The 12,295-nt window shown below is 40.9% G+C and overlaps 1 protein-coding gene across 1 annotated transcript in view; it reads right to left on the bottom strand.

The window, feature by feature from the left end:
* Positions 1 to 5,064: 5,064 nt before the first annotated feature.
* The window catches only part of LOC134848634 (uncharacterized), a 29,837-nt gene continuing 22,606 nt past the window's right edge, over positions 5,065 to 12,295 (bottom strand). The window contains exon 3 of the mRNA XM_063866153.1: positions 5,065 to 10,985. Coding sequence (XP_063722223.1) covers positions 5,065 to 10,985 — 5,921 coding nt within the window. The remainder of the gene's footprint in view (positions 10,986 to 12,295) is intronic.

Genomic DNA, 12,295 nt, shown 5'->3' with positions numbered 1-12,295 from the left:
ACCACTGTTTTTGTTATCCTGCATTGATTACGCATTAGATAGAACAATTCCTTTTTTGTTTAAAAAAACATTTTGTCATCCTACAGCTTGAAAACCTACTTCTTCAAAAAAAAATTTCAAAAAACAAACTCAAACTTCTGAACTTCAAAAGCTAACCTTGGTTGAGTAAAACTGTAGTGAAGTGAAAAAAAGTACGTCTGAAGCGGCAAACGTGCTAACAAAGAACATATTCTATGTTGAACTCAGATTTCTACACCTCGCGTGGAGCAAAGCCAGTAGCAGCGATGATAGTATCGACAGATGAAGCTTTCAACAAATCTGTTCATTTTGTGTTTGAAGTTGCAACAGGGAGGTTGTCATGAAACCAAATATCGGTCCCGAGCTTAATACTGTGAGAACTTATTGCTTGATCATGATGCCCGGGACTGGCTGAGAACTATTCCAAGGAAGAAATTGTCACATCTTGTTCATACAAATTGAATTCGCATAAGTCATTTGCAATTTTGAACATAGAATTCTCCATCAATCGGTAACAACACGCATCAGATCTATAATCACATTTTGAACGAGAACCTGAATGCAATTTTCATTATTGTTTCATAAGTAAAAAGCAACAATTTGGGCAAGCTGTTTTGTCCTTCAAGCTGATTCAATTTAGTCTTTTTTTTTCTACAAAAACGTAAGAAATGTTTTCAAGAGATGAACTGCTGATTATTTAACATTCTAATCTAGTTTTGACAGCTTTCGGCTCTTCAAAACACAGCTAGAAAAAAATTCTTCGTCTAACCTGAAGCTGTTGCTTTTTTTTCTTTTTAGCTCATCAGCCACCAAATGGAAATTTGCAGCATTTTTATTGAATCTATTGAAATAGGTTTTCCATTAGTTTTATATCTAATAATTTTTGGCTCTCTGACTTGACTGTTATACTAGATTCAATTGCTGAGTGAAGTACCAAAAAGAAGTTTTTTCGCAAGTCGTAAATTTGGAAATAATTTTTTCAAAACGTGGCAGACACACAACCTTGGACTTATAATTGATATGGCTTGCTGCAATAAGGAAGTTTCTGCCGATGAGCTAATGGCCTTCTCATGCCCTCAGCGAACGTTAGCTTGTTGCGTATCAGGAAGTACAATGTTTTTAATGCTATTACACTACATAAAATCTTTTTGAACTTGAACCTGAAGAGCAGCTATAAAACACCGATTTTTTTTACTGAGACAATTAAACGGTCTGTGAACACTTTTACTTGTTTTTTTTTCAATGTAAATTTTTTTTCTAGTGTAAATTTTAAATTGATAGAATGCTTTTGGAAAAACTATAGTCAAAGCTGAAGTTGTTTCAACCTCTCCATCAGTTCATTTAGTTCTTCAGTAGAAAACTCGAACGAGTGAAAAACTCTTTCACTCTTGTGCACGTTCAGACTCGGCGAGCCCAGTCTGTTTTTGTTCGCTTGTGAAACTCCAGAGAACTTAACAAGAAAGTTTACTGAACCAATCTTTTGCAGTTTTCCATTCAGCTATAGACTTCAAGAAAATGATGCACCTGATGATTCCATTTCTCTTGATTTTTTTAAATTAAAAACAGCTTTGTGTCCGGTCTTTTGCCATTGAAGAGATAAAAAATTGACGGCCTATCACAAATTTAATGTTCCATTCCTCTCGAAGGTTTCTGAGAAACTATCGAAAATCATACAGTACCTGAAAAATATGAACCTGTTTGCTAACAGGCGATATGACTGATGCAATTTTCCTTCAACAAAAACTGTTCTGCTCCACGTTTCCATCTTTTTTTGTTCGCTCAAACAATTGACGTTTGATTTTTACTGTGTATTTGTCAGCTGCTTTTGACACACTTTTTCACGACAACCAACGCTTCTCAGTTTTCAAAGCGTACGATGGGTTTCATCAGATTGCAAAAACTAGATGAAAACATGACAATGACTAAGGAACAAGGCCAGAAAGTGTCAGTTGAAAAAAATGTTTCACATTTTCAGTTTGTATATATATCCAGGCTCAGGCGTATTCTGAAACAACTTCACAAGGATGATCGCATTTTTTTGTTTTTAGAGTGTACTGTTACTGAATCTCTGATGACAGCCTTTATCATTAGGGTCGAGTATTCGAATGGCTGAATGAACGTTCACCCTAAACCGTTGCTGGAAAAATTTTCTGTTAGAGTTCAGTTGTTTCGGCACCAGGGAAAAAAAGAGTGCGCAAACGAACCCATCGCATTATCATCAAAAATCACGTTTTGCTTCCTTTTTGATGACCATCACGTCAAATAAATTCAGATACCTCGACCTGCTATTGCGCACAAGTTTATTTTATCATTACTGTGGCAAACTGTATTCATCATTATTGTGATAAATTGTACAATGGTATCTACGAGAGCGATTAGCAAAACTTCAACGTTAATAGACTAATTAAGAACTGCTAGAATTTTGTTGACGCATCCTTTTCATAGTCAACTCAAACCATTTTTTGTTATTGTTCCGACGCATCCTTTTCATAGTCAACTCAAACCATTTTTTGTTATTGTTCCGAACGGAATATTTGTGCTCGGGGTGGGTTTTTTTTTCTTCAGACAAATTTCGACTTTTTAACTAGCCATTTTTGACGTAATTTTTTTATATCATTCGAAAGGTATTGTTGTCATGAGCTCAAATTTGAAAAGATGTTTCACCTGTGATCATTTTTCGTAAAGTTATGGGGGTTTAAAGATTGCCATTTTGGCCAATTTGGGACAATTAACGCGCGATATATTTCGCGCTATTAACGCGTAAGCGGAGAGTTAATCCGTCTTAAAATCGTTCCAAATTGGTTGAAAGAAGCTTATTTGCCATATTGATTTGTTACAAGGAGCGAAATCTATATTTTTGTACTTTATATGGCGTGTGGGGGGATGATTTTCATAAAAAATTTCAAATTTTACAAAAAAATATATTTTCCTTTTGTTTTATTGCTTTATTTTTTTGATGTTATTACTGCTCCATAAACCTTTAAAGGCAGTCGGAACATTCAGGGCTTCACCCTGATACGAGCAGTATTGCTCAGCATTTGTTACGCTTTAAAGAAAACACTGTCCCTTAGGTATTAAAAAACTCGTATTTCAAACAGAATTTTTGTTCTTCAAATATTTACAAAAAATATCAAATTTTTGAACTTCAAAAGCTAATTTTTTTAGAGTAAAACTAAAATGAAGTAAGTAAGTTCAAAGTTGCTTTTTTCACAAGTAGAAAAAGCTCTTAAGGCTTATTAATTTGTCACAACTTACAGTTTTTTATATGAAATATCATTCGACCCATTCCAATGATCATTTTGCTATCTGAGTTTCCACAAAAAAAAACACCTCTGAAACCACAATTTTCTCCATATTTGGAACAAGTAATTGCCCTTAATCTTTCATCCAGGTAAATTAAATCATTTAAATTCATTAATTGCTTGCTTGGCTTATTTCAAACTAATTAATTTTTTTGTGGGTCTTCGGACAAACTTGGTCTGAAGGTAAGAAATACGCTTGAAATGCCAAATTTTCTGTCTGGATTTGAGTTTGGCCAGGTCTTGATTTTTTTTCATGGAAAACATTCAATATAAAAAAAAATTCGGCCTAATAACTGTCTGCTTAAATTATGTCGGCTCAGTTACCACATCACGGGTACTTCTTGTACTGTGAGCAAATTTCAAGTTAACTGCAATTGTTTTTGATTTAAGTCAATTTGTAATTTTATTAAGTCTGATTATTTTTTATTTTTCTTGTTGCTTAAAAGCTCTATTTGGCATCGATTGCTATTCAATCTTACATATATTGGCTCAATGACCTTTTTTGCATCTTTTCATGACATCCATTTTGGGTTAGTTGCCGCTCAATTAGTGTTTCTGAATGCTTTTTGGACTATTTTCTTTAAATTGGACAGCAATCCAGATAAAATTCGAAACTTCTGTAATTTGTTTTTCGAAGTTTTGCTTATTTTTTTTACTTTGTAGCTTTCTTATGATTTTTTGTCTGCTAGCTTAAATAAGTATAAAAGTTATCATCATAAGTTTTCTTTAAACTCTTTTTTCTCTTTTATATTAATCTGGCTCAGACTAAGAGCAAAAAATAAAAGCGCGAAAACTTGTTCAAATCATCTGTTGTTCTAGACAGCAGTCAAATACGACACTGCTGTAGATGCTTTGGTACTGGGCGTGCATTGCTGACTGTGGGTGTAGTCTCCATTTTTGTTTTTCTTGTATGGCCCTGCTATGGGCTTCACACATCGGCCACATTTGAAACACTCAGCATGGAAGATTTTACCGTCGTAAGTTCGTAATGACCTGCTTCCTAAAAGGTGGTTCAATGATTGAATCACTTAGAGGAAGTTTCGAAATTTCCGCCTCCCTCTGCAAAACCTGCTTCTGATGCAGTTAAAAATGTTCCTCCATTTCAACGAACTTTGGTATTTTTTCCTGCCGTCTTATATATTTTTTGTTAAAAAATGATCAGGCCACACTGAAACTTATTTGAAATACGGACGATCAGGGGCAGATCTAGGATTTTCTCGACGGGGGGCGGATTTTAAAAAAAATAAATAAAAAGGCGTTTTTAGGCACTTTCTGGAAAATTTTACAAAAAAATTGCGTTTGTTTTGGCGCGTGCTCCCCCCTTAAAGTAAGTATATATTGGCGCCAAAGGCGCCTTTAGAAAAATTTTAGGGTCTGTCTGCTAAAATTGGATATCTGAAAATAGTTCAAAGGGGGGACCCTTTGGGTCGGCAGGGGGTCGTGACAATGGCAATACTTTTGGGTGATTCAGATTCCAATTTCAAATCGTAGTTTAGTTGTTGCTTTTAAATGATTTCTTTTGATTTTTGAGTTTTGAGTCTTTCAGTTTACTAATTTGGCGGCATAATCATGTCAAAAATGTGGTAAAATTAGGTTCGGCAAAGATTAAAGTTCAAATGTCGTAGACATAGCCGGGCCCATTTGCAGGTTGCAAATTGGAAAATTGTTCGTTGAAGCTGATGGTACGTCGTCGTTGATTGTAATGGTCATCTAGTTGTTAGCTGTCGTTGATCATGTTGGTCATCTAGTTGTTACTGTGGTCCAATACTCGCGAGAGTTTGACTGCTGGTCGGTGTAGAATCCCCCTGCTAGTTTTAATTTCGCAGGAGCGAACGATTCCGTCTGCACCTGGGAAAGTACGAAGTACCCGTCCCAGGGGCCAAAGACCTCGAGGCGTTAGGTCTTCCAGTATCCATACAAGGTCTCCTTGCTGAAGATTTTCCACTTGCTTTGTCCATTTCGTTCGGGTCGTCAAGGTTGGCAAGTAGTCTTTGAGGTATCTGTTCCAGAACTGTTGACTCAAGGCTTGAGCTTGTTTCCAAGTTTTCTTGTCCGTTGTGTGGCGAGGGAGAAACAATCCGGGAGGCAAATTGTTTGTTGGTCGTCCTAGTAGAAGGCGATTGGGTGTAAGGGGCTCGTCGTCGGTTGGGTCTGATGAGACGTGGGTTAGCGGGCGAGAATTCATCATAGCTTCAACCTCGCACGTGAAGGTTGACAGAGTTTCGTCGTCCAGTGCCCGTGTTCCAATGACTTTGTAGAAGGCAATCTTAAATGTTTTTATGAGGCGTTCCCATGATCCACCAAAGTGAGGAGCTGCAGGTGGGTTGAACTTCCAGGTTATTCCAAGTAATTGGCATTGATTGTTGAAGTCGTTGCTGTGTTGAATCTCAGAAAGGCTTTCCTGTAATTCCTTGTCAGCTGCAACGAAGGCTTTTCCGTTGTCAGAGAAGATGATCCTGGGTTTACCGCGTCTAGCGATGAAACGGCGTATGGCTTGTAGAGTTGAGTTTGTGTCAATTTGCTGGCATATTTCTGAATGAACTGCTCGCGTGACGAGGCAGGTGAAGAAGAGAACGTATCGCTTACTGTACTCGTCGTTATTCCGCGTGGCAAAGGGTCCAAAGAAGTCAATTCCTGTTGAGTAGAAGGGGTAACTGTTTTCCGATAAAGGGAGTCGTTGTAGGGGTAGATCTGCCATCAGAGGCTTCACTGGTTCCTGTCGAAGGCGTCGGCAAGGTATGCATTGTCGAATAGTTTTCTTCAGATGCTTGCGTGATCTTATGATCCAAAAGTCCTGCTGAAGAATGCTTCGGGTGTGTTCCATTCCACAATGGGAATTTATTTCGTGTGTTTGCTTCATGAAGAGTTGTATTGGGTAGTTTTCTGCGTTCAGAATGACTGGATGTCGGCTGCAAAGTAGAAGCGGGGCTTTCTGTAGTCGTCTTTTGGCACGTAAGTATCCGTGATCGTCGATGAAGGGGCAAAGAGGTTGTAGAGGGCTGCGGGGTGGAATGTCAGATTTCTTTGTCAGGCATGCTATTTCCTTGGGAAATGATTGATTCTGTGAGTGTTTAATGATCCATGCGAATCCTAAGGTGAGGTGTTGAAGTGAGAGGCTCTGGCGTGTCTTCCTTTTGATGTTTTCTGCGAAGAGAAGAACATATGAAGTAACTCTGAGTGCTCTTGTCCAAGTGCTAAATCGGTTGAAGTCGATTACTGATGTTGGCGGTTGTGGGTCGTTGTCTGTCAGATGAATATCGGCTGTAGGTTGTGTTGGCGGGTGATTAGGCCAATCGGATGATGGTCTTAACAAGAAGTCTGGTCCTTTGATCCATCGTGAATCGGTAGTCATGTCACATGCTTTGTAACCACGTGTTCCGTCGTCTGCAGGGTTGTCTTTGCTGGGCACGTATCTCCAGTCCAGTGGAGATGTTGAGTCCATGATGAAATTCAGGCGGTTGGCAATGAAGATCCGGTGTCGTTGATTCGGCGAGTTTATCCAATGAAGAACTGTTGTACTATCTGTCCATAGTGTCGTACTGTCGATTCGTATGTCATGTTGTTCTTTGATGAAACGAGACAGTTTAGCTCCGTTAGTGGCGGCTTGAAGCTCGAGATTTGGAATTGTCATTCTGCTGATGGGTGCTACTCGGGCTTTTCCAATGACGAACTTGAGTTCCGTTGTGTCGTCGTCGTATCTGATTCTGAGGTAAGCAACTGATGCTAAGGCAAGTTCGGAGGCGTCGCTGAATACATGGAGTTGGGTTTCCAGTATCTTCGTTTCTGGTTTGAAGTAAGTCCGGGGCAGGCAGATGTCGTTGAATTGGCTTCGCTTGTCTATCCAATCGTTGAGGTCTGTTAAATGATCCATGTTTAGAGGTTTGTCCCATTGAGGTCCATTACTCCAGGCAAGTTGAAGTGATTGTCGTAGTCGAATTGTCAGTGGCATCGTAATTCCAAGCGGGTCAAAGATTGAAGAAGCAAACTTCAATAGTTTGCGCTGCGTTAAGTCCTTCTTGTCAATGGCGTGAAACTTCTTTGCTTCCACAAGAAAGACGTCCGTGTCTGGTTTCCATTTCACTCCAAGAACTCTTTCGAGGGGTCGTTCCTTCTTGGTGAGGCTGTCGTTGTTTTCCAAGTGGTTCTCGTTAACTGTTGTGAGGAATTGTTGAGAGTTTGAGGTCCATTTTGTGAGGTTGAAACCTCCAAGGCTGAACATCTTTTGAAGGTCGTTCATTAACTGTGTCGCTTCCGTCGGCGTTGAAAAGGCTTTGTATAGGTCGTCCATGTATATGTTGCGTTTTGTGATTTGCTCCAAGGCTGGATATTTGTCGGCATTGTCCTTCGCACATTGTCGAGTGGCGTAGCAGGCAACACATGGTGAGTCGGTAGCTCCGAAGATGTGGCGGGTGTATTGGAAGGTTGTGGGTTGGCCCGTGTTGTCCTTCCACAGAAATCGCAAATACGGCTGGTCCTCTGGGCTCACGAAGACCTGCATGAACATTGATTCAATGTCGGCAGAAATAGCGATTTGGTCTTCGCGAAATCGCATAACGATTCCAGTAAGGTTTGTGAGGAGGTCTGGTCCAGTTAGTAGGTTGCTGTTGAGTGATACTCCTTTGTAGATGCTCGATGCATTAAGGACTCGGCGTACCTTGCCAGGTTTATTGATGTTTGTCACTGGATGATGAGGAAGGTACCATTTTCCTGTTGAGTCTTCATGGGAATCATCAACTTTGACTATGAAACCTTTCTGCAAGTCGGTGTCGATGGTCTCCTGATATTTCTGTGCCATCTCGGTGTTTCTCTTCAATCGTCGGAGAAGGCTGTCGAGCTGCTTCTTGGCAAGCCATCTATTGTTTGGCAGTTGTTGTCCACGTTTCCAAAGCATTCCAATTTCGTAGTGTCCATTGGGCAAGCGAGTTGTTGAAGATTCCAAGATGCGGAGAGCTTCCTTGTCGTCTGTTGAGAGGCTGCGTTGGTCAGTTGAAATCCCTTCGGCGTCCAATTTCATCCATTCAGCTACGTGGCGAAAGAGTTTATCGTCTGTCGTGAAGTTGATTGTGTTGATGTCGTTGGGTGTCGCTGCATTGTCTCGTCCACAGAGAGACCATCCAAGTGGCGTTTTCCATCCAATAGGCACATTTTGTTTTGAATGGATTACTTCTGAAGGTGTCACGAGTTCGGCGAAATCGCATCCAATGATGATTCCGATTTTTTTCGAGGGCAGTGTGGCTATCCGAATATGTTGAAGAGGCTCGTTTCTTTGGCAGATGGAGTTGACGAGTTCAGGGTTGAATTGGGAAAGGTTCCAATCCATTATGACGTCAATGTCATTTAGTTGAAATGGCTGCTTTTGCTGGTTGTAGGGTCCAATCGCAATCGTCATCTTTGTAGAAGCTGTGTCTGATGATGTCAGTGCTTGGTTTAGCTGGATGGTGTCGTCTAACTGCAGATCTGGTTTGAGTTGGAGGGCGATTGATGATTTAAGCAATGTCAGTTTGCTTCCACAATCAAGCATTGCATAGGCATGAACTGTATGTTTGCCATGAGAGATCGTTATTGGCAGGGTCGGAATGTGGCGAGTCGATTTCCTTCTGCTTATGCTGGTGCTGCAGTTGGTGGTGTCGTCATGTTGTCTGGAGTTCCGGTTGGCTGTCTCCCTTTGTGTCGTCGAGTTGTAGGTGCTGCTGTTGTGCAGAAGTGTGTGGTGTTTCTTACTGCATCCGTCCGTCCGGCAGGTTTGCGTTGATTGACAGTCGGCGAACTTGTGGGGGCTGAGGCAGTTGAAACATAGTTGTAGGTCCCTGGCATGCTGTAATCTGTCCTTTGGGTTCATTGCGATGAAGTGTTGGCATTTTCCAAGGTACTGGCAATTGCGTTTCTCCGGGCAAAAATCTCGTCGTTGATCCTTTTGTCCAGATTTATGTTGCTGCTGGCTGCGTTGCTGGTTCCGGTTGTTCTGATTGGCGCGGTGATCCGATGGTCCATGTTGGTGGGTGTGACCGTTGGATGATGCTCCTTGAGTGTTGCTGCTGTTGTAGTTGTTGCTGCTGCTGCTGTTTCTGGTGTTGTTGTTGTTGCTGTTGCTCGGCAAATCGCTGCATGCTTCGGCGTAGATGTTGAACCAATTGGTGAGGTCGATGAGTGATGGTTGTCTGATGTTGCATTGCAGATTGTATATATTCCATTCTAGTCGGCAAGGGGTAGGCAGTTTTGACAAAACTGTTTGGACATTTGTCGTAGAGTGTAGATCGTGCTGGAATCCAAGTGTCGTGAATGTATCGACCATTGTCTGTAGGAAGTTGGCGAGGTCCTTGTAGCTTCTGGTATGTCGTAGATTGGGGCCGCTGATGGCGTCGAGTCGTCGAAGGAAGGATGTAACTATCTTCGTCGGGTTACCAAAGTCGTTTTCCAGTCGCTGAAGGGCTGCGTCATACATTGCTCCATTGCATCCATATCCTCGGATGAGAGATTTGGCATCTCCGGATACAAGTTTCTGCAGATGTGTCATCTTTTCCGAGTTTGTCATGTCGGTGCTGTTGATGGTTGCGTTGAACAGTCCTATCCAATCTAACCATTGTTCAGGTTCTCCGTCGAATATGAATGGTTTGACAATGGGCACTGATTTCCTGAATGTCTTCGAGATCGTCTGATGATGGTTGTGGTCTGTCGGTGCTGTTCCAAGGTTGGTAGGAATCGGGAAATAAGTCGGCTGGTTCTGATGTGCTGCATGTTGATGTGCTGCATGTTGATGGACTGCATGTTGATGGACTGCATGTTGATGAGGTGGAGGTCGGTTGATATTTTGGTGAGTTGTTCCTGTTGGTCCCCTGCAGCCTGCATGAGTGAAGGCTGTGGTTGATGATGTCAGCATGTTCGTAGGGTTGTATGCTGTCGTGGTTCCCAGAAATCCTTCCTGGTACGATCGCATTGCAGGTTGTGTACATTGGTGAGTCAGGGTCGGCTGGCTGGAGGTCCAAATTGTTGCTGTTCGTTGATCTCCTTGGTTTGTTGGCAGTAGTGCTGGTTGTGCTGGTATCGGTACTCCATTGATGTTTGTGATACCCTTAGCTGTCGTTTGGTGTCCACTGAACACGTTGGTGGGGGGATGATTGGTTGAATTCTGATTTCCAATCGTCAAGATGGGTCTAAAGGCGCTATTCGGATTATGTGTCCTCTGTTGCTGACTTGGAGGCTGGTTCTGTTGTAGGCTTGAAGGCTGGTATAGTCCATGTGGGGGGCTAGCTGTCTGGGGAGCAAGAATTGGGTGTGTGGTTTGCTGTCCAATCATTTGACTCTGAGCTGCTTTTGAAGTTGCTGTAGGAAGAAATATTGGCTCTGAAACATTTCTTTGTTGGGTTGCTGGTGCGTTCATCTGCTGATTGAAAACTTGGATTTGAGTTCCAGGGTTGGAGTGTGGTGACGTTTCATGAAGTTGAGCTTCTGAGTTCGGTCTTCGTCCCACTGTTGCTGTCAATTGCTGGTTGTCGATTTGGAGTTGAGTTCCATTGTTCAATTCTTTTGTCGTTCCTTGAAGTTGAGCTTCTGGGTGGTTCGGCTGAAGGTTTGAACTTTGTGACAAGTCGGCGTTCGGCTGCTGCAATGAGAGGTTTGACTGAGGATGGAGGTGAGTTCCATGGGCAGTTTGAGTTCCAACAGTTTCTGTTTGTTGGGCGCCAATGACAATGGCAATACTTTTGGGTGATTCAGATTCCAATTTCAAATCGTAGTTTAGTTGTTGCTTTTAAATGATTTCTTTTGATTTTTGAGTTTTGAGTCTTTCAGTTTACTAATTTGGCGGCATAATCATGTCAAAAATGTGGTAAAATTAGGTTCGGCAAAGATTAAAGTTCAAATGTCGTAGACAGGTCGAATCCCTAAGGGAAGGGGCGTCTGACCCCCCGCCCCCCCCCCCCCCCCTAAATCCGCCCTTGCGGACGATTCAACAGTTTTTGGTTGATATAGTGTTTATTTTTTGCCGAAAAACACCCAAATCAAAAACAATAGCTTACGATTTTTTATACAGTCCCTATATTTATATTTGTCCCAGAACAAACGTGGTAATAGTGGCATGATTTTCAGTAGATTACAACAGACAAATATTTCAATCGTCAGTATATTACTTAGTCAATAAACTAGGATATTTGAATTTTTCTAGTGAGAAAAAATTATAAGAGATTTCGTGAACTGCTCTTGAAAAAGAACATTTAGCCTAATAAAAATTTAGGTCCTATAAAAAAGAAAAGAAACTGAGACTTATAGAAAAACAAAAATTGGTCTATAAACGGTAGATCAAAAAAAGCAATTACAGGACAATTATATGCAAATTGCTGGTCAAAGTTTTCTATTGCCAAAATATCTGCCAAGAAACAGAATGGATGACCCCAAAATTTTAGATTAATTGAGAAAACGACAAGATATATAACTAAAATTAAAAAATATTTAATAAATTTATTGTTGATAATTCCAGTAGACAACACACTGGAACCTGATCTAAACTACATTTTATGATTGGATAAATTAGATATTTTACCACTGTAAAGTATTTAATATTAACCAATCATGATCCATCTAACTAACAACCCACTTATTTGTTAGTGCTGAAATTACTTGTAATTTCAGCACCAGAGAGATTTGAATTTAAATTAGAAATTAGTTGACTCTCCAAGAAGACTTCAGCAGCCGCAATAAACCAGTATACCCTAGATCTATTGAGCCTAGCAGAGACTGGTTAAACAACCTGAGACCAGATAGTATAAGAGTAAGATTAGGATCGGTATTAGACTAAGAAGTTGCACGAATCTATCCGGCCGAAAATAAGATAGCGTGACGAGCAGACGGTGTACCCTATCCGAAATTACTCTATGAGTTATACACTTCGGTCCTAACTCATCTGGTGCGACCATAAGTCTCGAACAAGACCTTAATAGCTTAGAATTAACCAAAAATAGATTAGAATTTAGACAAAACAT

This window comes from Symsagittifera roscoffensis, chromosome 6 (genome assembly GCF_963678635.1).
Source record: "Symsagittifera roscoffensis chromosome 6, txSymRosc1.1, whole genome shotgun sequence".
In the NCBI taxonomy this organism is placed as follows: domain Eukaryota; kingdom Metazoa; phylum Xenacoelomorpha; order Acoela; family Convolutidae; genus Symsagittifera; species Symsagittifera roscoffensis.
This window is presented reverse-complemented; position numbering and strand designations above follow the sequence as displayed.